This window comes from Ambystoma mexicanum, chromosome 11 (assembly GCF_040938575.1).
Source record: "Ambystoma mexicanum isolate Mex_15411 chromosome 11, UKY_AmexF1_1, whole genome shotgun sequence".
NCBI classification, from domain to species: Eukaryota; Metazoa; Chordata; class Amphibia; order Caudata; family Ambystomatidae; genus Ambystoma; species Ambystoma mexicanum.
Genome location: NC_090934.1, coordinates 211,977,218 through 212,002,454, shown reverse-complemented (window position 1 = coordinate 212,002,454; position 25,237 = coordinate 211,977,218). Strand labels below are relative to the sequence as shown.

The 25,237-nt window shown below is 45.4% G+C and overlaps 1 protein-coding gene across 2 annotated transcripts in view; it reads right to left on the bottom strand.

The window, feature by feature from the left end:
- ZDHHC18 (zinc finger DHHC-type palmitoyltransferase 18) overlaps positions 1–25,237 on the bottom strand; it is a 474,560-nt gene that overhangs the window by 44,717 nt on the left and 404,606 nt on the right. For both annotated transcript variants that reach the window (XM_069622871.1, XM_069622872.1), the window contains exons 8-9: positions 14,057–14,153; positions 10,661–10,758 (exon numbers count right to left, since the gene is read on the bottom strand). In XM_069622871.1, coding sequence (XP_069478972.1) covers positions 10,717–10,758; positions 14,057–14,153 — 139 coding nt within the window. In that variant the 3' untranslated portion in view covers positions 10,661–10,716. The remainder of the gene's footprint in view (positions 1–10,660; positions 10,759–14,056; positions 14,154–25,237) is intronic.

The following is a 25,237-nucleotide window of genomic DNA, read 5'->3' as shown; positions in this document are numbered from 1 at the left end:
TGTAGCCTCCCCAGGCTTTGCCAGGGCCGCCGCGACTCCCTCGATAGAGACCTTAGCCGGGCGAATCAAGGCCTTCGCCATCTTTGGCGCGCTTGAGGCCTTCACCTTGGGGGGGAGGGTCACCGCCTCACTCCCCCTCGGCTGAATCCTTAGAGATCGACCGAGGCTTCTCCAGAAGCTTACCCGGGTCTCGGATTTCCTCTTCCCCGAACCAGAGCGTTGGCTCGTGGTTGATGGTGCCGGGGAAGGCGCGCCCTGCCTGGCAGCCGAAGAGCCCGACCGTTCGGCGCTTAGCCTTCTGTTGGGCCCCCGTCACCGGGGCGCCCTCACAGGACTTAGAAGACCGCTCGGACCTTTTCTTCTCACCTGCTGGGCACTTCTCCAGCCAGCTGGCGAGGCGGGAACGACAATCCCTCATGGTCCGTTCCGATAGGTTGTTGCAGAACGCACAGTCCTTCTCCACGTGCGTCTTGTCCTCATGAAGGCAGTAGCGACATCTCGAATGCTTGTCCTCCTTGAAAACATTCTGTAACCTGCATCCAGGGCAGTTCCTGAACAGCTTGGATCCGGGCGTCGAGCTTCTCTTGTCCAGGGCCATGTCCATGGTAGGCCTCAGATCTTCTGGAATCCTCCAAGAAGCGCAACTGGATGAAAACTTCACCCTTGAGGGGCGTAGAAAATTCCAAAACAGGACCCCGTTGATCGGAAGTAGAACGGTGGAGCTTGAGGCTCGATTTAACCGAAAAATGAGAAAATCTCTTTGAAAAAAAGCGCAGAAACGCAGAAAAAGCTCGAGAGCTATAGCATGAGGACTCCCAACACTTGAACGTGTGGTAAAAATCTGAGGATGGCTGCCGGGGGAGGGGCTTAGGGAGAGGACAGTCATTGGCTGGGGGGGGCAGTATGATCCAGAGACCAGTGATTGGTTACTACTAAGAAAGACAGATCAGAAACGAAACATACTGATTTTTTTCTTTACCGAGGATGCCAGACCCCATGCTGGAGAAATTAAGTACCACCATATGCAAGATACATCATTTGGCGCCTGTTGTGGTACTCTGTATGAAACCGGTCACAGGCCCCCAGTAACAGGAAGACCGCTTAACGCCTTTTGCAAACATCTTTGTTAAACTACAGGTCATAGGTCGGGGAGCTTCTCAGGATTTAATGTATATCCCAGATTGTGCGTTCTGTGCCAAATCACAGTTGCCCAGATCTCCCACACGAACAAAATGTGTTACTATGCTTATATACTGGGCCAAATCACTAGCGTACTAGCATAGGAGCACCTATGCTTGTCCATGGAGTGGCATACTATGCCCGCACTATGGGTATCCAGAAGGTAGAAGATCAAAGAAAAATTGAGTAAGAGGATGGGGAGCAAGAAATAGATGCTACACAGTGAGAGATGCAGCATGGGTGCGTGTAACAAATAGTAATGTGCCCACGGCCACAATCTTGCAAATCCTACTTTTGCCTCATCTGCTGAACATGGAAACGTCCTTAGAAACAAGCTATAGTTCAAGCAACAAGTACCATCAAACAATGCACCAGAACACCTAACATGCTGAGCATATTCGCTTAAGACCTATGCTTATTGCCAACACCCAGCCTAGTGGGCACGTTGCAGCTTCCACTCCCTTCACCAAATGGTGTGTGATCTTGGTCAATTCTGCCATCATGCCTTTTTATTTACCCGAATTGTAGAATGGCGAAAAATCATTACGTTGGAAGCGCTTCTTTTAATAGCATTTGGTTTCTAAATCCACTATTCCCATCGTCAAACATATCCCGCTTGTACGAATTGCACAGCATATTTCCACAGTAACAGACTCAATTACCTAATAAAAGCGTTTCAGTAGATAATGGCCAGACCTGTTGCTTTTGCCAATGTTAATTACTGATTTACTGGTAGCACCCTTTAGCAACCGCAGTAAGTCTTGCAGCGATCAAGCACGTTTACGAAAACAGTAAAGGCTCAGTATCTTGAATAACAATAAATGAAAAGTACTGCAGATAGTGTCTGATCAAATGCTCTCATCCCCACCAGCTTTACTCCCACATTAACACAAAGTAAGAAAGGCTGTCCATGATGATGCCAGCACAAGCCGTGACTGCAAAACTGAATTACATGCTTTTATTGCGTTTTAATGTTGCCACTAATTACCCATTTGGGTCAAGTTGCCACTTGTCGCTTAGATTTTGTCCCAAAGTCGATGCAAAGAATCAGGCTGATCACCTCTTGGATTACAAGGTCCCAATGAGCGCAGGCTTGGCATAAGGAAAACCGGCCCTCACAATAAGAAAATGACGGGCTGCCTAGCTAGTACCACGATTAATGTCTGGGCCCACTACTCATGTGCCCGCCTAGACTGTAATAGATGAGAAAAGCTGGCTATTTGAAGATTAGGAAAGTGAAGCGCAAGGAGAAATTGATTTGCCCAAGAACAAACTACTTGGGTAAAAAGGGAAGCTTAGATTTGGATGGAGATATCGAATGAAAAAAGTCAGCAACAACCCACTTCACAACAGTGCCATTTCCTCTATATGTTTTCTTTGATTTTATTCAGTACTTTATGCTGGCGTCTAGTTTATTTAAAAGCATTCCCACGCCTATGAAAACTAAAGCAGAAGGGGAAAGCTATTGGCTCATGATCACACACTCCTGTATGATATTAATGATCTTCAAAAGATATTCAAGCAGATCCTATTTACCAAACCACTTGAGAAAAGTGTGTTGAAACAGTTAGGGACGCAATTATAAAGGGAATCTTTGTTCTTTAAAATGTAAATGTTTGCTTAATTGCTTGGTGAATCTATACTTTGTCTCAAAGTGGGACATATTTCACAATTAACGTGCTTTTTGGGGTGGCGCGGGGTTCGGGGGGGAGGGTTGGTGGCGAATACCTTCCCCTGCCTCTATAACATCCTTATGGCCCCTTTCTGCTTACTTTTACAGCAGGAAGCTTTTATGTTTTCCAATTACGCGGACACCCAGTGTGTCGTCCCACTTACTGACGTTCATTCGCAAGATGAGCAGGAATTCAATAGAGTTTTCTCTCTTCTTGAGAGTTGGATGATTGACAATCTTGCTCTCAACAGAGGAAAAACAGAACTGATGATCGTGGGTAGCTCTGCGGCAATATCTCAGATGCCAGACGATCTCTACATTGGCTCCCCGTGGGGGCACGAGTCAAGTTTAGATTACTTGTCATCACGTTTAAATGCAAATTAGGCCAAATGCCTGCATACATTCAGGACCATATTATTGATAAAATTAATAGCAGGGCGCTTCGATCCAGTGCTCAGAACTTCTCTCCTCTTTGACAACCTTCAAGAAAGGCCTGAAAACGCTGCTATTTTCCTGAATTAATACCCTGGTCTCACCCTCAGTACCTTAGCTAACATCTGATCAGTATCTTCCTTTCGTGTTAATTGTGCCGTTTTGTCTCATCCGCGCCCTAATGCCTTAGGGTCCAAGGTTGCGCATTACAAATATTAAAAGTAAAGTAATGAGCCATGGTTTGTGGAATTATTTTGTAGCGCTGTGTCAGCCTCATGGTTTCTCTTTCAATAGCAACTAGAATATGGCGTGAACCTGAACCCAAAAGTCCCAGCAATCATGTGCAAGAATTCCCACAGTATTAGAAACTCACTGCAAAAGACATGGACTAAAATGGACTACCACTTTCCTCCGAGCGGCATTCGTGTTACAAGACCCCTTGTGCGTAGACATGGTGGATCAAGACACACCAGCAAGAGTAACTATTCACCTACCTCACAACAGTCACCACCATGAAATTGCCCAAGACGAGTTGCTGAAACAGACTTCTTGTCTTGCTGTCTGGGGAGTCTAGGCCATAGCTTTGAAAACCTCCTGGTAAGCCTTTGGGCATGATAGAGGCAATACCACTGACTTGCGATCCCTATGCATCTTGGGAGAGACGATAAAATCATCCATTTGGAGGCCATCAGAGTCAATATGAATGTTACCAGCCACTGTCAAGATCAGGTCCCTGAAGACCAATCGTGGCGACGTATCAGGAAATAAAATCGCGGCAAATATGTTGCCGGTAAAAAAATGAATCACGGCAAAAATGCTGTGGTTTGACCCGGTAAAGATGTACCCCATTATACCATTTAAAGGGAGCAGGGGTTGCAGGGGTGTCGCCCGCTCCCCTTAAAGGGTATAATGGGTCCGGGGTTTGCAGGGGGTGTCCCCCGCATCCTTTACATGATTGTGGCAGCAAAAATATGTCATTTTTGTGGCGATATTTTGTATTTATGGCCATTTTTGCAGCGATTTTAAGACATGGAACCGTGGTGACAGATGAGACCGGAGCCTCCTGGGACTATGGAGAGGTCACCTCCTCTTCGGACACTATCTTATCCCTCCTCCAGGATCTCCTCTTCCGACTTTCACCAGAGTACCCCAGTGTCTGTGGGTGCACTAAGGTCCTGAGAGCAGTCTGTCCAGTAGAAAACAGCTGGACACCTCAAACAAAATATCCATTAATGGGGAGGGGCAACAGACCTACCTCACACACAATTCTACTCACCTGCAACAAGGCTGTGCTTTTTGTTCCTTTACTGCTCATCTTCCCCTCTGGGTTTGTGTTGACCGGCCAGGAGCCTGCTCGCACAGTCCAGTCCCATCCTAGTGGAACGACCCTGGCACAGGAAACAAGCCCCCAAGCTCTAGAAGGTAAAGGCATCCATGAGGGTTCTTCTGGCCAATGTTCCCTCAACTACTTTGGGAACAGCTTGAACAGAGCCTTCTTCCTCCTGGCTAGCCAAAAAGGCTCACAGCTGCAGCAGCCACAAAGCGCAATTAGCAGTTTTCTGGAGTTCTGGCACGGAATGGTTGCCTGTAATCTTAAAAAAATTCACTCCAACTAAGCTGGGCAGGAGCTAGTCCCATGAATTCCTTAAACAGATGGAAAAAACTGAAAGCGTAACCAAGTTGTAGATTTTGGGCTGACAGCAATGGGCGTGTCACAATGGTTTAGTTGTGTATCATTTTAAAGGTAGCAGGAACAGGATTAGGCAGGAGCCGTCCCCTGGGGGTAAAACGTCCTTGTCCTTTATTTTTATGAATTAAAAGAAAATCTATGCAATTCTTTAAAAGACCCAATACCGTAGATCTATATGTAAATCTTGAGAGCTGCCATCCGCAGCAGTGCAAAGGGCTTCTTTTCCTTTCACTCGCCAAGGTTCAGAAAAGGAGCCAGAGGATTACTATTGGGTGTGGAGCGCTAGATACAGTAAAACATCCAGATTCAGCACATGGTGTTACTTCTTGGAAGACTGTATTAAACAACCCAACCTCAAGATCCCTTTGCTCTCGCATCGAGTGCGTTTCTAGACACCCCTCACCCTCCATCCCCCACCAACCCACCGGCTCCGAGCAGTGGGTTTCCTGATGAGACAGATTTTTCCTGCGGTTGGGAGTAGTACCGGCTCCAGTTTCCAGTACATTTGTGTCTGCCTGCATCGCACTCACTACTTCACTGCCAAGCTTCCTTGTCCTCTACCCCTAATCAGTTTGCTCTCTGCCCTCAGTCACTACTCTGTGTTCAGTATGGAGCCGTTCCCGTTTCAGGAGGCAGTCCCATACGTTTACTGGTCCCCTAAATGCTATGGTCCTGTAGGTCGTTTATTTTCCATCAACCCAAATAATCGTATCCTTGCAACTAAGGACCTGCCCTTATGGCTTCTCTTGCCCGGTATAAACACTCCTCAAATAAACCGTTTCCACATCGGCACACGTAATTCGTACTTGCACCTGGATTTACCACAGGTTTTTCCACATTTGCCTTTCCCACTTATCCTACTAACACCCAACGCCATTTTCTTTTACAGAGCACTTTGCGGTGAGGCCAACATTACTGGCAGAAGGGTGCTGTATAAGATCACTATACATTACCTTGTGGGCATGGTTTCATTGTTCATACTTTAGGAACTAGACACAAATACACTGGTGCCGTCCCTTCCCATGAAAATTCAGCGTGAGGCACTGTAATACTACCTTTAAGATAGTTTGCCTCAACATCTAAGCAAACATGTGACCATTCCGTATATATACAATCCAAGTGGGAACCTTTTGGTCTGTCTTAGTTGAATACGGGTCTGCAGGATAATACCTTGGTCTCACCCACTCTTAACTTTTGAGGTGGCAGTACCACCCCCCCTAACCCCCACAACCCCTGCCGCTCTCCCCAGCCCCCCCCACTCTCAAGCCTCTGATGCAATCTCAGCGAAAAACACAGGGGCCCCGAACTTACCAGCGATGATGGAGAGGGAAAAAGACTTGCAATTGGGTGCAGTCGAGATGCAGAAACCCTTCCTAGCATATGAAAACAAGCACCTGGAGACCATTGTAACAGCAGTGCAGGGTAAAAATCCAAACATAGCAGCCCTGGATTCAGCCAAAATCACTTTCCAACTGGCTGAATTCCAATCATTCAGGAGCAAAGCTGCCCAGAATAAAATAAAAAATAAAAAATATATATATATATATATATATATATATATATATATATATATATATATATCTCTTTCCTTGTTCCCCAATTACAGAATTTTGATACATTCAAGTCTGTTTGGTTCCTGCAAAAATAGATGTAAGAAGTTGGTTTAATTTAATCAGAGTCGCTAGGCTGGATGGACCCTTATGTTGAATGTTGATGTTCTAATCTTCACAATTAATCTGCAGTTTATGGGAATTAGAGGGGCGTTTGGAGAAATATCGAAAGGACTTGAAAAAACATTTAAAATATAACAAAAAAATCACCTGCGAGAAGAAAACGGAACAATGTGTCCCTGCAGCACCCCACTTAAAGTGGCTTCTGTGGATATGTAGAAATAAGGCACAAAATAAGTAGTGTTGCATAAAAACTTGCTATGCAATTCTGTAGGTTTAGGTAATTAAAGTAACACTTGTGTAGCAAAACTAGCTATTTAAGTTACCCTGTTCAATGAAGGCACAGTACGCTGAGCATTCCTCTTGCCCTTGGGGCTCTCTCGCTCCCTCTTTTCTCGGTTCACTGCAAGTTCAAAGGGGCCAATAGAGAGCGAGTGCAGCAGTAATCACCTCCTCCAAGTGGTAAAGGCCTGTGTGGGAGTGCAAGGCAAGATTTTTCATTTTGAAATAATTGAAAACCAGAAGTAATCGGGATGATCCCTTTATCATGCTATCTATATCCTGTCAAAGATCAGAATTCGTTTTTGTTTTGTTTTTAAAAACTAAGTTGTCCGACAATACCATTCCTAAAAATGTATGTTAGAAAATGCATAATTACAGTATTGCTACAGTAACGTTTAGCTTAGTGCATCGAAACCACATCACATCGATAAGTGAACACTTGAAAATGTACATGATCACATGGCCAAATGCTTTTGATGGCAAAGTGGCACAGTGGGGAAAAAACCACAGAACAGGTTATCATGCCATGTTCTTTCTGGAGAGGGGCACCTGCTACCTTTTTTGAAAAATGCTTTTGATGGCAAACCATGTTCTGTGACTAGTTGGTTGCATTCATCTGTGCAACTGGTGATCAATTCATGAGCTGATTCCATACTCCTTGACATTCTATCTTATCACCCTGTTACTTTATAACCAGCTACCCTGAAACTGAGATGGCTGCAAGCTACAATATTCTTCCTAGTTTGCCCACTTCTATGCCTGCTATACCATCCACTCTGCTTAGTTTCTTACACTATTTCCTCTTAATAATACACAAAGCCAACAAAGTGTTTGCGCAAACTAGTGATAATCTGTTCCATCCAAGCTGTACATCTACAAACCTGCTGCAATACTATATACACTGTAGTGAGCCTCCAGAGCTCACTTTGCTATATGATAAGGATTGCATTATATATTAGATCCTGCGGGAGAGAGCTGGCCAAAATGTTTTTAAAGCCTTTTATCATTTGTTTGCGTCTATTCATGCAGCTAGCCTTTTACACTCATCCAGGACTCGTTAAGTCTACTCTCCCACTCGGAAAGTCAAATGGATTTTATGAAGGGTTAGTAACATTTGTAGGGGATGTTAGAAACTTATTTATCATTTACTTTGTTTGCAGCAAATGTCAAAGGTTTCACTGTGCATGGCTGACCTCTGGGTGGCAGTAGTGTGCTAAACAGAAAGTGGCTTTGTGCTGACATGCTCCACTTTAGAGAAAGCTCATTTAAACTGTCATCCGTTGTCATGGGTCGAGTAGGTAAACTAAGTTACTCGACCTGCAGGTCCAGCAGAATTTTAAAGAATTTGCAAGGCCTGCCTCATTTCACTGTGTTAACATCCACTGCAGACAAAAATCCTGTATTGATGCTCACTTTATGTGTTGGGTACAAATAACTTCTGGGGACATTAGCAATGTTGTACTAATTTTTAATCAAATGGCTTGGTTTGCTCATCAAGAAAACTTTAATTAGAACATTTGCTAATCCATTTTTGAAAACTAATTCATGCCTTGAAAAATGTAGTACTTATTTTCACACAAATCAACTGCACCACGTGTGATATGTTTCAAAAGAATTGTATTCAAACTCCCATGAGAGTGCCCTTTTACATTACACGTGTTTCGGCTTCACAAGAGCATTTTTCAAAACAGTGCATAAGTTCTATTCACATTCATCCAATTAGTGTGGTGCAGTTGATTTGTGTGAAAACAATAAGTACATACTCAACCACGGAGGTGGGGTAGTGGTGCCTCTGAATCCTTTCACACTCACGTGACACTTAGACACCCGAGATATAATAGGTCACAAGGCCAAAGAAGTTGTAACCACCAGAAAAAACCGAAATCATATCTTGACTAATATAGGACAAAAGAAAACTAGTGAAAGCTCTCCCTGCACTGGGAGCCTGAATGACTACCCAGTTCATCCCAAACGATATGAGTTGAGCAGGCGTGCAAGGCTAAACAAACTAGAAATCAGTCAAGAGTCCTAATTTGTATCAGAAATGCTTCGGGTACCTTTGAAGCCAATGTTGGAAGCTAAAGCAAAAATAATTTCAAGCTGCATGCACTAAAAACTAGCTTAGCAAGGGGACATGCCAACACAAGACAAAGCGGTATAAGGGTATCCCGTCCTGATAGCCACTGAGAGTGTCAGTGCTTACAAAAAGGATTCAAGCTACACTGGTGAGCGAAGTTATAAAAGTTACTCAAAAGAAAAGTCATTGCCCCAACAATCCAGTGCAGCCTGACAAAATGAGTCTAAAATGCAAAATTAACTGACGTATGTCCACATTTCCTGCGTTGGTATGATAGAGGCTATTTTGGGGATAGCAAGTCTCACTGAAAAACTTTCACTGAGGTCACTATATATTCAAAAGCATGAACGTATTTGTACAATCCGTTTATACAATTCCAACTTGTTTCTTTGTTTTACCGTGAAGTCAGAGGTTATCAAAAAGGCTCATGCAAAAGATATTAAAGTATAATCCAACAGTGTAATTCCAGGGTGGCGCTGATGGCCTACTCCCTTTTTGATCAACGGGACAGAATGACGTGGATATTTTACCGTATTAGCCGTTTAAACATTTCTATTTTACACAGCTGTCAGCAGAAAGTATTATTCGAATCATGTCAATCTATGAACACTACAATGTTTAAGAAATTAACATTTCACTTTTTTGAAAAAAAAAAGTATATGGCGATGGGAGGTTGAAGGGCGAACTTGAAAACATGAAAGATATTAGTTCCAAAAGAAAAACATGCAGAGGGACACCTTCAGTACATAAAGGGTTCACTAGTCACAACACCATGCAGGACCAACACAGCAAGACTGCAGAAAATATCTAGATAATTTCCCTAAAGCTTTCCCCTGACAAGGCCTTATTTGCCCCATCATCCGAGTTCGGAGTTAAAAAAAACTTTGCTGGGACACAGGGATTACATCCTTGTGTCTAATCTGTCCTGGACACCAAGCTTCTCTTCTGGGTATCGTTTGGGTCCTCCTCCAGATGAGAAAGAACGAAAGAATACTAAAAGCAAAAGGCACTGACAAATGTCCATGGGGTCATGTGGAGTTTTCGCCTTAGGACATACCACCCCACACTTCAAAGGAGAAATTAAAAGATCATCTTTTAGGATGATACAATGAGAATATACAAGGGTAAATAAAAGGAGCTACGTGATGTCAAAACATTTAAGGTGCAAGATGCCATTCAGGTACAGGATGTAAGGGATGCTTATCAAGATGGACTGTGGACACAGTGATGCAATTTCCCCAACACTTCTTAGTGAGGTTAGAAAATACAAGGATCCTATCAGGAAGTCTCCCAAAAGATGCATCAAGGTCTGGAATGAAATCTCGTGCTGCAAGACTATTGCTTTGGGCAGAAGAGGTGAACTGGTGTGGTTAAAGGGAGCTTTTAATCTTGGACAACTATGCCCCAACATATACACAAGGAGCACAGACACTTCTTGCTTCCGTTGCTAACTCCACCTCCGAAAGTCTTCTCTACAAATCCCCAGCTCAGGAAACTCAGAATACAGAGCGTGGAAGGATTTACATAAATGCAGACTCAAACGCAGTCCCAGGAAACAGATGCAGAAGGGTAGTATGGACAGGCGGGCATACATCTCCGTGCAAATGAGGGGACTGATGCACAGTAAGCGAAAGGGAGGACCACAAAGAATGGCTTACCAGTGAACACTCAGGAAAAAAAGATAACAGAATCCATAGGACGGGGTGATCTCGAGTTATGCTGTGCAAGAAATGGCAAAGTCCTGACACACATCACCCTGTGAAAACAGCAAAGAGCAGATATTATACACTGGGCATATCCATCAAGAATGGTAAGGCTGTGGCACCATTGCAGCAGAGAAATTGTGGCCATCATGCTGGCATCCTCCTCTGACCACCGCAGAGCCAATTCTCCTCCACCCCGAGCAATTTCCTATACAATGGAATAGCATTTGAAATAAAACTGAACCAGAGCACCATTTAGCCAGAACCACTTCTTGTTGTTAGTAGCTCATGTTTATGCAGCAGTGCTGTGCTTTTTGGTATAGACCTTACCTATAACTCAATTTCCTGCCTCCATCAGAGAGTTAAGAGCCATCCTTATCCCCCAAACTTGAGCAATGATAAATGTGACCTTACAAAATAAAATAAACAATGAATGGTTTAAAAATATATTTATTACAGTGGTTCCAAAAGAGACCAAAACCAGAAACAATGCAACAATGGGAAATCTATGTAAGCAGTTTTGTAACTTTGGAATTGAATGACTCAATTTAACCCTCTGCTCTTACCAACCCCCAACAGCCTGTTACCCAACACTGGCTGAAGCAAAGGGTCTGCAGCCTTCACTGCAGTAGAGTGAACTCAGCTCAAGGTGGGGAAAGAAAAAAAAATCTCTCATATGATATGATAGTTTGATAGCACAAATTCTGAAATGTACCAAGCAAACTGTTGGCTGTTAAATATATTACCACTTTGGGAGGAGCAGGGATCTTTTGATTCCACCCATTTTATGTTTCCCGAATCCAACCGAAATAGCTAGGAATTTTAACAGTGCCATCTGCAGATTCAGGGCATTGGTGGGAGCAGCACATGTATTGCAGACACCACAATATACCACAGAAGAAGAAAAAAAAACAGTCTCACCCTGGCCCCTCTGCCGAAGTTTTAGGCTAAGTCACACCAAGAGGATGAGGTAAAATGGACAGAATTAAGGGAGTACACAGTCAATTATCAGGAGGATCTGAAGGCTAAACTCGAAGAAGAGACAGCATGCTTCAAACCCATCCTCTGGTGAATGTTAATAGGGGCAAGGGGAAAAGGGTGTGGAGAAGTGGGCAGTGGTCCCTCACCGCTTACTCTGGGTTGCTGCAGTGAGAACATTCTCAAGTCACTTAGGACAATGTCAGAAGGCATGATAAACTTCCCTCAACCAACTCGAGCAGTCTCAATTTTGATCATGCAATTACGGGGCAAAATGGATATCGCTTTCATTACTATACTGATATGACTTTGGGCCTAAAATAAAGATCTACGTGAGATGAAAGGAAACACCATGAGAGATTTTTAGATGCTTTCTAGAAGACACTAAATGGAACTACCATGAGATCATTGCATGTGTTTATCAGGGCAAAGTCTACAGGAAAATGAAAGCAGTGAGTAGGACAGGGGGCACGAGGTGGGATTAAATAAAATGAAAACCCTTCAACAATTTTAAAACAGAGATACATATCTTAATTATGAAAATTCTATTTATATACATTTTAACATGATGACATGAAACTTTACAACACAAGATCTGTCAACATACAAAAATACTTACAAAAATGTAGAAAAGTGTGCAAAATCCCCAGCAGCATTGTTTTCAAGTATTGCCAACATTTTTTTTTAAAAAAAAAGGTGCCTTGTCGAATCTGTAACCCCCTTTATACAAAAACTGTACTCTTGATACTTTAGAAACATGGAGAGTACTTGCAATGCCCATCTGTTAGCCAAAGGAAACTGTCAAAAACCTCTGGCGTGCAAAAGTCCCCACAAAACCCTCAGACGCATGGAAGGGACCCCACAAAAACAAACCCCAAAATACAACACCTTACCAGTGTGGACCCATAAATCTAGATGGTACCAACGAAAAGGCTTTTGCAAAGCATTATTGCCAGCCAAGAGCAAGGACAAACAAGACTATGTGAAACTTAACAACTTAAAAACAATATGGAGTGGGGAACTTAAACAAAACATATGGACTAAAGCAGAGATCTTGCTTACTACACACCTCTCCAGACCTTCAGCTACGTGGAAGCTATAACCACAGTATTTGATGTAACAACCATCCTTCAACAGCCTAGAATAATCTCAACAGCCTTCAGAGAAATGCATGACCCATACAAAATGGTAATTGCTTTAAATTATGAAGATCATAAAGGTCCTTGCCAACGCACTGGCCAGAGCAAAGGAGACTCAGTAGTATCCCTAACCACCCATCACTCAAGGAAACACCAGATCCTCTCCCTCCAGCATGAATTGCAAATTCACACAACATCCGAAAGATGTGGACAAAGCCACTGGTAAGGCTATAAACTATACATTACTAAAGACAAGACACACGCCTACCAAGAAGGCATGCCAAGTAAAGCCATTGTTCTAAAGCACTTAATGCAAACTTAGTTACTACCCTCCAGGCAATTATGCTGCCATGTGTGGCCAACTGGTACTCAAGCTTCCAAAACACAATACCAAACAATATAATGTGAAAACGTTCATGTGCTGCAGTATGAAAAGGATTGACAGCTGTACACAACTTCCGATTTGAAAAGCTTTTAAGACATGACCCAATGTGGGTGCTGCGGCAGTCCTTCATTACTGCTCACAGGGACTTTAAGACTTCTACTGAAGTACCAATTGCATCCCTACTTCTAGGGTGCAAACAAGTTTCTATTGTGAAAATTGTACATTTTCCCCTTCACTTTCTGGCCAGTGGAACTCCCTGCAAGCACCAACTCACAGTCCCTTCCATGCATAATCATTTCCCTTCCCTTAACCAAAGAGTACTTTTCTCAGCACACCACTCCAAAGAAAGTATCTGTAAGCGTGATACAGTTTAGAATCCTTGGTCACCAGCAAGCTAACATAAGACAGACATGGACCAACTACTGGGTATGAAATCAGTTCAGACCTTGCTCATGACCCCATTGACAAGCTCGCTCAGCAAACAGGAGACTATGTATTTCACTGCAGAAGAGGGTCGGTTTGTATGGCCGCATGTGGGAAAGCCGATGGTTTGTTGATCTTCAACACACAGGTACTCACTGATCCTCCCCTTCGATCATGCCTCCTGTGTGGTATGGGCATCACTTCGTGTCCACAAGCAGAACTGAGCAGCTCAAGTTAACACTGTATTACAAATAAATCAAAACAAGGCAACCCATGGCAGAAGTCCATCTTTGGAAGCCCAAATACAGGACTGCTCCTCCCCAGTGTGCAGAATATGTGGCATCTGTGTAGGCTTGTGTCACATCACACACATGCACACAACAGCCCCAGGAACATCGAACTGTGCCACTAGAGGACGCCGCCTACCATGTTGTTGTCAGTCTTTGCTTCGAAGGAGGTACTTGTTTTGGGAGCAGGAAGGAGTCCTGAATCTGGCTGCACAATGCCTCGTCGGTCTATCAAACTGAAAGGGAAAAGGGGAAGTGATCAATTAAGAGCATGATGATTAAATGCTAGAAAGGGCAGCTATGAAAACACTGACAATATGAACAAAGTACACAAATGACAACCAGCTGCAAGAACACCATGCCTTCCCTTAGCTCGTGCAGCAAATGTAGTGTGACAATGTCACTTCCCTCATGCTAATTAACCAACTCCTAGGGAAAGAGGGTGCAGGTTACCCCCTTCATAAGTAACATAATTGCAGGGTTGATCCCTTGTGAGAGGGTCTTCTTCCTGGTGAGATGTTCTTTACAAAGCCCAACTTCTGCTTTTTTTAATGACTTTCTTTGCAGTGTGCTTCTTTGTTACTGGGAAGATGGGGGATGGCAGGCAGGGGGCACCAATTTAAAATGATAATTGCTTTGAACTGTAAAGATCATGAAGGTCCTTGCCAACGCACTGACCAGAGCAAAGGAGGCCCCACAATAGCATCACTAACCACCCACTGCTCAATGAAACCTCACACCGTGTTCCCCCACACCCCAAACATAAATTGCAAATTCACACAACATCTGAAGGAGATGCAAGCAAGGGAAAGCAGGAGACATGGAGACCTTGCTGCTAGAGTGAGGGATGTAAAGCTGTTCTATGATGGGAAAATATGCAACTGAAATCTGTGCGCAAGCATCAGGGAGAAGGCTTGGTTACTTAACTGCAAGTGTAGATCCCCAGTATTAGTGTCTTTTATAGATGCACATAATCTAGAATGTTCCCACCAGCAGACTGGGAACGCCCAGAAATCCCATTCAACTTAAATTTCTCTTCGTAAACAGCTGCATGCTGTCAGCGGGAGGTCCAGAATCCCTGCAACTTGGCCAGAAGACTAGAGGCTGCCACCTGACCTTGTAGGTCAGGTCTCTCTCCTTGACCAGATCCACTCCCTCCCACTGCTTTTTTGCAGGGAGGAACTGTAGGTGAGAATAAACCCTGCCCAGCAACACCTCATTGCAGGAGACAATGGTTACAGTGTTACATGTAGGAGGAGTGCACAATTATCACCGCCACAACAAAATTTGTAATTTCGCAAGTGGGTGTGTGGGCTGGAAATACAGAGCAGAGTGCCCATGGTTTGGTGGAGAGTGAAGAAAAAGTGGGGTGGAAAGAAAAAGTGCAATGCTAGAGGGAAAAAGTGAGATTCTAGATGGGAAACACCTGAATTGGTCAATTTGCTCTGCAAGTGAAATTGCCGAAACAGGGGCATTTTGACCTACATTTGCCGATTTCCCTGCAGAGCAGAATTTCTGCAGTTTCACTCACCTCACATGCCCACACAGCCAGGCAGGAGGCAAGGTGGAGTAAGGCCCTGGTGTAATAGACTTGCACCAGACCCTAGTCGCCACAATACAATCCGGTCGCACCTGGACCCTGAAGCATATTGGGGCAGAGCTCAGGGCCCTGTACTTCTATCCCACAATTGTAATCATGGCGGACTCCAGTGCCTTTAAGACCTGAAAACCCAGTCACCAAACCTTTAGCATGATGGCGACTAAGAGTGCCAATTTGCAGGACCCATTGAGCTTGGTGGTCAACACAAAGTCTTCCTCCTCTTCATCCTGAACAGCCAGACACAGGCGAGTAGTCATGCGGGGCATCAATCTCTGGAAGGTTAAGTTGTCATCTGGCAGAGATGGGGCCTTGCCTGGGCAGATGAGACCTGGGCCTTTGGGGTTGTGATTCCATCCCATGGTATTTTCCCTTCCAAGCCCTGCAACTACTACCTGTCTGCTGAAACAGTAGAAAGGGGTCTGAGCAGGAAGGGGCCCCCGCCTGGGCAAATGAGACCGGATCTATTTTTTTGTTTTATTTATATGTATAGAGTGCCGCAGGCATCAGGGTGCTGAACAAGGAGACGAGACAACAAAAAGATAACAGTACATGCAAGTATTTTCAGTGGGAGTGAGAGTGGTAGGCGATTTATCGGAAAAGCGTTTAAGTTCTTTCTAAACTTGAGGTAGTTAGATTCAAGTCTAAGGTGGAGTGGTAGTTCATTCCATCTTGTGGTGGCTTTGGCATGGAAGACTCGTCCAAGTCCGTTTGCTGTTTTTGTATGACCTCTTTTAACAAGCCCTTTGTTTTCGGATTTTAGGGACCGACCGGGCACGTATGGGCGGATTTGTTTTTTCAACTATTCAGGGGCAGCTCCGTGTATACAGTGATGAACCAGGGACATTGATTTAAAAGCAAGGCGATCTTCGATCAAAAGCCAATGGAGTGCTTTTCTCTCGTTGGTGATGTGGTCCCTTTTCGATTTGCCAGTAATTGTCCTAATAGCATTGTTTTGAACAATTTGGTATTGTTTAATGCACTTGTTGCTGGCCTACATCATAAGAGTTCCTGTAATCGGGCATAGATAGTATGACGGGCATAGATAGTATGATGGCTCTCACGATAGTAGAGCTATTTTGCTGGTTTAAATGGGGTCTGATTTGTCTTAGCAATTTTTGATGGTACCGGCATGTCGGTTTAAGATCTGCATCAGCCCCCAGAGAACCCTGTAGTTATATGCCAAGGGTCATTACCTTGTCCGAGACCTTGACCGATGTGTTTTTTTATTTTAAATGCCACGTAGGCTGTGTCAAGCTTGGCTCTGGTTTGGGGAGAACCGAAAACCATAAACTCAGTTTTCCCTCCATTGAGGCACATCCAGTTGGTCTTCATCCATGCCTCAATGGAGTTGTAGATGGAATTGAGCTTGTCAATGTCAGTAACGTGACAGCCAGTTAATTCTATGACCAGCTTTGTGTCATCTGCAGTTAGTAAAGAATATTTCCAAGTTGGAGAGGTGGGTGCAGAGACAGTGCATATAGATGTTAAATAAGAGGGGCAGAAAAACCAGCTCCCTGAGGCACTCCACAGTCTACTGGCTGGGGGCCTGATGAGTGGTCGCCCCATTGAATCCTGGAACTCCCGTTTCCAAGAAATGAGGAGATCCATTCAATGGCTTCCCAAGTGCAGTTACCTGCCTTATCCAGGGCCTCTCAGACCTTCTGGTGGTCCAGCAAATCAAAAGCTGCCGAGAGGTCCAATAGGATCAGCAGTCCAGATTTACCCCCATCCATTATCTCCAGCATTTTGGTCTGTAGGTCCAACGCCGCCGATTCGGTGCCATGGGCATGTCTGAAGCCAGATTGTTGGGTGTGAAGTACATTTTTTAGATCAATGTATTTTTGTAGTTGGCTTGTGACTACCTTATCCATGATCTTAAGCATGAAATTACAGTTCGTAATTGGGTAAAGGTTAGCTGGATCTCGTTGATCCAGACCAGGTTTCTTTTTACTAGTGATGTCACGGTTACGGTTTTGATGGAGGTAGGCACCTTGTGTTCTCTAAATGAGGAGTTGAGCATTCGACAGAGAAAAGGGGCAAACAACTCAGCATTATCAAGAATCAACTTGGGTGGTAAGATATTTTCAGAGCAGGAGGTACATTTAGTAGTTGATAGAATTCTAATCATCTCACCCACTGAGATTGAGGAAAAGTGGAATTTCGCTATTTCTGGGTACTCTGACGCTGCTTCAGAATCAGTTTGAGGAGCTGGTGGGTTGAACAACGTACAGATTTTGACATTTTCCCTGGCCTTCAAAATGTTATTTGAGAATGCCATTTGGACAGACTCCTTGTGAGGGTTGGAATTGGGGCTCGGGGGGAGATGGAGGGGTGGGGGATGGCAGGCATTTCAACTGATTTTAAAATTTGGAACAGTTTTCCTGTGGAGTTGGAGGCAGAGGCAATCTGTTCATTATAGCAGTCTTTTTTCGCTAATGTCAACTTTTCTTTATAGGCATGATCTATCTTTTTCTCCAATTTTCCGTGTTGGTAATGGAGGGATCCTTTTGCCATTTCCTTTCTGCTTTCCTCTTTTCTTTTTTAATTCTACAGGTTTCGGCATTAAACCATTTTTGGTGGTTTTTGTTCGGTCTTGCTAGCTTCTGTTTAAGAGATGCGTGTTGGTCGAGGATTTTTGTGAAATTATTGTTGAATATGGTTATTAATTTCTCACAGGAGTCTTCTTTGATCGAGATATTCATGATGTGAGTTATACCCTGTGTGGCAATTGCTGGTGTAATCTTTTGAGATTTCTACTTTTTGTTGTATTTGGGGAGTTATTGAATTTCTTGACATTGTCATTCGGTACTAGTCTTAGCTCAATTTTGTGGTGGTCGGACCAGATGCAGGGGTAGGTGCTGAGAATTATGGTATTCACATTGTTGGTGATAGCCCAGTCTAGTTGGTTCCCTTTATTGGAGATGGACTCGGAGTTTATTATCTGAAAGTCAATTGAAGTCTCTCTCGAGGGAAAATTCATCCTCGTCTAGGGGATTCCCTCTCCACATATTGAGGTCCCCAAGTAATATTGTCCCTGTATTGGGTCCCTTTAGGGTGTTAAGGAGGTGAACTAGCTCTTCATTGAAGTCAGATATTAATGATTGTGGCCTGTAGATGGCTATAAGAGTAATGCTACTGTTTGTGTGTGTCATTTTTAGCATCATTATTTTGCACCCGTTGCATTGTATAGGTGAGGGAGAGCAGTTCAGGTCCTGTTTGGCTATATCAGCCACTCCTCCCCCCTTACTGACCTCCCTATTTTTAAAATAGATATTGTATCCTGGGACTGCAACGTCAATAGTGGGCCCTGTAGGTTCCAGTAACCATGTTTCCGTCACACAGAACATGTCCAATTTGTAATGGGTAATGTAATCATGTATGTCTTGCCCAGGGTTGTTCATGGATCTCGTATTAAGGAGTCCTATCTTAATGTTGAGGGAATTGGTTGCAGTGTCCACTGTGAGTGTGCCTTAGTTTGGTAGGCACATTCTCGAGTGGTGTGGTTGCAGGTTGTTTAGAGTTAGTGAGAGTGGTCTCTGAGTTTGGTGGGTTGTATAGTGTGTTCAGCTTCTTAAGTGATAGACATAGGGCGGACATCTGGTGTGATGTCCAAAGGGTTCGTTGTAAGGGTTGGCAGGAGTAGGTCATATTTAGTTTCTACGTATTTGTTGACTAAATAGATCTGAGAGTCCATTTGCCTGGGTAAGGAGCTGGTAGACCTTAAGAAATCCCATACCCTGGTCCGCCTTCTGGTGGGTTTGGAGGGCTGAGGATCGGTGTAGAGCAGAGATTCGTGCTATACGCTAATGTCTGCCGTGGACTGGCGCAGACAGTTCGGCACAGAAATGCTGCAAAATGCCCAAGATCCTGTCCCTCAAGGCAAAGGCATACCTTTTTCACCCATTAATGCATCTCCAGACCAGAAAGCCACATCTGGCGGCCCAAAAGCTAGTAAGATGTAGACCAATGGCTGCTTCCCAGATTATGTTAAACATCAATGGGCACAAATTAGATAGGAGCTCGATCAGCGATAGGATCTGGACCCGAGAGAATCCCTGGGCCCAGATTGCCAATGAGCGTTTTTCAGCAACTAGCTTCTCTGCAACAGGCTCAATGACCCAAACCTTGAGACCACCCCCAGTGACAGATCACTGACGGACCTTGGTGGCAACTCCCTTGGGAAGACACAGGCACAATCAACAATGGCAACTGGCCTGTCGATGCCACTGAAGGCTCCGCAGCCAGCAAAGGTGGCAGCAACAATGGGCACTCCGCCTTTGCTGTAGCGACTGCCACCTCCAAACCTCTGAATATGGTGGTGGTAACTATTGCCTTTTTGAACCAGGGCCATTTTCTGAGGCTGGCCTTGGGGCAATGGCTGCTGATCAGTGTTATGTAAGAATTGGTGTAGTCACACTGCGAGACTACACAAGTTATCTGCTTGGTATTAGGTAACCCACCTTTTGGTATAGGTCTGTACTACACAAGTTGGTAGTGTGACTGAGCAGCCCGGCCTATCTGTAGAGGGGTAAATGTGAGCCGTACAGACGAAATCTGTCAATACAAGTAACACTTACACTCAAGGTTTCAGTTATAAATATATATTTATTTATATATCAGTTTTATTTCAGCAAACTTTAAAAAGGCAATGGTTTGTAACATTCAAGGACACTTTAGAATCACTTTTATAAGTCAATAAAGTTGGTGAATACACTTTGGTTATGCCAATACATTCTACTACACCCTGAAGTAACTTCAATAACAAGGATAGTATTGCCTTTATATTAAGCACAAATATACTTTTTAGACTGTTTCCGGAAGGAAGGGTCAAGGACAATAGAAAGGTTAGAACATACTTTCTTATAAAGTTAAGAGAGTTTGGCCCCTCCTGAAGCCGGCCCAAGGCAGAACACACAAAGCGCTCAAACCTGTCTCAGCGCACAGAGTAAAACCAAGAAAGACCACACAAACAAAAAAATGGTGAAATAAGACAGGGGCCATTCTGACAAAATAGACACCCATGGGTGCTGTACTGCAGCTGAGGATTCACCCTGCGGTAAAAAACACACAGGTAATAAAAATTAAACCACTGCCACCAGCCATTTAAATTAGTGAGGGTAACAAAAAAACTTTACATGAGAAAGTAGGGTAAGGGGCTACTAAGTAACCCCCCCCCAGCACTCCACTTAAGATGGTGTGTGAGCAAAAGGTAATGAACAAGTTACTTACCTGCAACTGTTCCGCAGCATGGGTCTGGCATGGATTCACACGCTCATTAATATTTCCTGTCGGCAGACCGGTAATTTTCAGTAAAAGAGAAAACAGTTTCACTTTCACTTACAAACCGTCTTTCTCCTCTAAACTAATCTCTGAGCTGTGGTACTGCCCCTGTCAATGACTGCCCTCTCTCTAGGCCCCTCCTCTGGCAGCCATCTTCAGATTTGGTAGCACGTAAAGTGGCAATATGACCATGAAGAGCCGCAGAGGGGCATGTTCACATGTGAATCCATGCCAGACCCATGCTGGAGTACAGTTCCAGGTAAGTAACTTGTTACTTCTCCAGCATGGGGTCTGGCATGGTTTCACATGCTCATGAATAAAAATACATAGCAGTACATACATACAAAACCACGTGAGGTATTTATATGGCAAGGTCGAAAATCCAGAGTGGGATACGAAACCCTCACGCTCCCCAAAGATAGAGGAGGGCTTGCTCTTCCGGACCTTCAGACCTACCACAGAGCGGTCTAGCTCAGAGCGCTGGACACCCATCTCAGAGAAGACCCCGACAAACAATGGATATACTTGGAGAACTCTCTCCTGAGCCCAGTCACTGTAGGGGAATGGCTATGGGTCCCGCTGAAAAAGCTTCCTAATAGAATTAAGGCCCACCCAATTCTAGGCACCATGTGGAAGGCGTTGGCGGGAAGAGGTATCAGAGACAAAATAACTACATGGCCCTCCCCCTTGAGCCACATCTGGTCCACAGCAGTCTTGGAAATGATACCAGGACACAAACACTATCAATCCTGATTTGATGCCGGGCTATGTAGGGTCAGCCAACTGGTGAAAGAAGAGACATTCATAGGCATCCAAGAACTGGAAGAAGCACTGGGGATTTGGCACGCTCTCCCCCCTACTATACCAACGGCTTAAAGGTGTCCTAATGAACTCAAAGCTCAAACCGGAAGCTCACCCCAGTTGAAAGAATTCTGGACACGCACGTCGAGATGAAAGGACTCATATCCCTCATTTACAGAGCGCTGCTATCGACCAGAGAAGGATCGACCAAAGGCCTCAGGAGGAAATGGGAGAGGGACCTAAACATTAGACTTGGAGACAAGCTCTGGGAACGCCTCTGCAAGAGAGCATACAAGACTGTCAATACAAAACACATGCTGTCAAACTTCTTCATAGGTGGCAGTATGACCTGGTGAGACTTTCCAGGATGTTTGCAGACGTAGATCCTAGGTGTTGGCACGGCTGTAGAGAAAAAGCGACCTATTGGCACATGTGGTGGACGTGTGATAAGGTCCAAGCATTTTGGACAGGGGTCCTTAGTTGGCTGAAGGAGGCAGGAGAGGGGCCTTACCCACTAGATCCCATGCTAGTTATATTTGGTCTGCAACAAAAAGATGAGCACTGGGAAAAGCTTCCAAACTGGACGCACTCTGTTATTGGCGGCCAGAGCCGCGCGAGCTAGAACCTGGAAGAGAGCTGCCCTTCCTGGGAGGAGAGAATGGGTGGCAGTGGGCAAATAAATTTACTACATGGAAAAATTGACAGAAGCAATGCAGGGCTCGAGCTCACGCACAGAATCCGAGTGGCTACAGTTTAGGGAGGCGTTTGGCAATGATCAAGACACAACCTGATGCCCCCATGGAGGGACGGCCCGGCCCCACGAAACTCATCCGAGTCTGGACCGCCTAGTGCTTGACCCCAGAAAGTCGGACTACCACCGACTTACATGAGCCAGAGGGGAGCTGCCCGGAGACGCTCTTGAGCGGACCAGCTGAATCTGTATGCTGAGATAAGAGGTGGGGGGGGAGGGGGCAGGAAGGGTTGGGAGAAGGTTAATTGACAGAGACCTGTGAACTCGTTATGTGTGTTTTGTCAGGCTTGCGCCTAAAGTTATTTAAAGTTGATCACTCGTGCGAATGAAAACTCAATAAAATTGATTTACAAAAACAAACAAAAAACATGTGAGGTGGCAAGGCTCAACAGAAGCAATTACTCTTCCCTCTGGACCAAACTCACCTTCAAGCAAACAAGTTGCGCAGCACTGCTTGGCCGACCCCATTCTCTGGAACCCCTGTCGACGTAATAGAATCCTGTGAAGGTGTGTGTAAACCTCACTGATGCAGATGTCCAGCAGGAGCACACCATACAGGAACGCTGAAGGGGCTCTCAGACGGCCAGACAGCAGCTTGCCAACCGGTGACAATGAGTGATGCAGCCGGAGAGCCACCTGGAGATGGAAGCCTTGGACAAGGCCATCCCATGTTTAACAGGACCAAAGATTGTAAAAAGTTGATTAGTCTTCCGGAGCCTCATAGAACTTCCGTGCACGCGGCAAATGCAGCGAGTGCCAATTCCTTTCAGCCGGTGACAAAGGAGTCCGAAAAAACACAGGCAACACCAAAAGGTTTGTTCAGATGGAATTCCGACAGAACCTTCGACATGAAAGAGGGGTGCGTCCGCAGCACCACTCTTGTATCGTGGAAAGTCAGATAAGGCGGCTTGCAGGACTGGGCCTGGATCTCACCTACTGTCCTGGCAGAGGTGAAGGCCACGGGGAAAGCCGTCTTCCACGAAATGTACGAGAGGCGCTTGATGGATAGACACGAAAGTGCCCCCCCCCCCAATGAGCCTCGTCAGAACCATGTTGAGTTCCCATGCCGCGGCGGGTGCCTTCTTCAGCGGGAACGACCCGAACATTCCTTTAAGGAACCCCTTCACCAGACAGTGTGACCAAAGAGAAGACAGTCTCGGAGACCTGGTTTAACGGGAGACAGCTGCCACATGCACCTTGATGGAGGTGTGCGTAGACCCGCCTTGGTCAAGGACAATTGCGGAAGGATCTGCGGGGCTGTGACCCTCAGGAGGGTTGATCTTCTATGTCTGGCACCACGCCGCAAAGCGCTTCCACTTGTACCCATAGCAGATAAGAGTCGATGATCTGGCGCTGGCAAAGACCTCCCTGCAGTCTGCCGGAAGCTCATACCCACCGAACTGTAAGGCTGCAGGAGCCAAGCCTTCAGGTTCAGCGATCCTGGGTCGTGATGCAGGATTGCGCCGCTGCCTCTGGTGAGCAGATCCACGACCACTGGTGGTGACTTCGACTGGTGGTGACGTCAACAGGCTGAAGGTCCAGGTATCAAGTCTACTTCTGCTAGGGTGACAAGGTCAACTTGCACCAGCACAGTTTGAGTCGATTGATGACTCGCAGCACAAGAGGCAACAGAGGAAACTCGTACAGGAACAGGCCTTCCCACAGGAAGGAGTATGCATCCCCCATGCTCTTCAGCTGGTGGAACCTGCTGGTGAATCTCTGGCATTTGGCGTTTGTCGCTGTCACAAACAGGTCGATATGGGGTCTGCCCCACTTGAGGAAGAGACTGTTCACTTGATCCGGGTAGTTCCAGGGGCTCCCAGCAGAGGGAGGCTATGATGGTGTTCTCGACCCCCGCCAGGTGAAAAGGCACGAGAAACATGTTCTGGGCAACGGCCCAACACCAAAGGTTCGGGGTCTGCCCCCCCCCTTGCTTCCAGATGTAGAACAGCGTAGTGGTATTGTCCATAGAGACCCTCACAACTTGCCCTTGAGGGACAGAAGGAACGACTTGAGGGCCCAGAACACCGCTCGCAGCTCCAGGACGTTGATGTTGAGACCCTTCTCCTCCGGTAGCCACAGGCCTCTGGCATGGAAATATCCGGTATGGGCTCCTTAGCCCTCCAGGGAAGAGTGTGTTGACCATCTCCTGATAAGGACAACTCTGGAAATCCATGCCCCCGGCGATGTTTGAGAGCTTGATGGACTCCTCGTCTAGGACAATCTGGTCTGTGAAGCTTCCGGACACCTGGATCCAGCGAGCATCCATGAACTCCTGGAGGAGTCGCATCCACAACCTGCAGAGTATGATCAGGTAGATGCACAACAACATGCCGAGAAGCAACTTTATGGTCCTCACGGATGATCCTCACTGTGGCGATCTTCAGTGCTAACTGCTGTTGCACCTTACCCAGAATGGACGCTATCCTGTCTTCCGAGGGAGCCGCCAAGCAAGAGACCGTGTTGAGCCCGGACCCAGGAACAGAGCATCTTGCGATGGAATCAAGCAGGACTTCGGATAGTTTACAAAGAACCCCAGCTCCGTCAGCAGCCAGACTGTCCTCTGTTTGATCGACTGTGATCTCCCTTGACTTGGCACGGGTGAGCCAGTCGTCGAGGTATGGCTACACATGTATCCCTTGTAGGTGCAGATGGGCCGCCACTGGTGCCAGGCACTTCGTAAAGACTCTCTGCACCAAATCAGTCCGAATGGAAGGGCCTTTAATTGGTAGCGCTTTCCCTGTATGACAAAGCATAGGAACTTGCAATGTTTCTCTTGAATGGCGACGTACAATTATGCGTCCTCTAGATACAGAGACAGAAGTCTCCGTCCTCCAGTTGCCTGAGCACGTGTTGCAACGTGACCATTGTGAATGTTTGGGACTTGA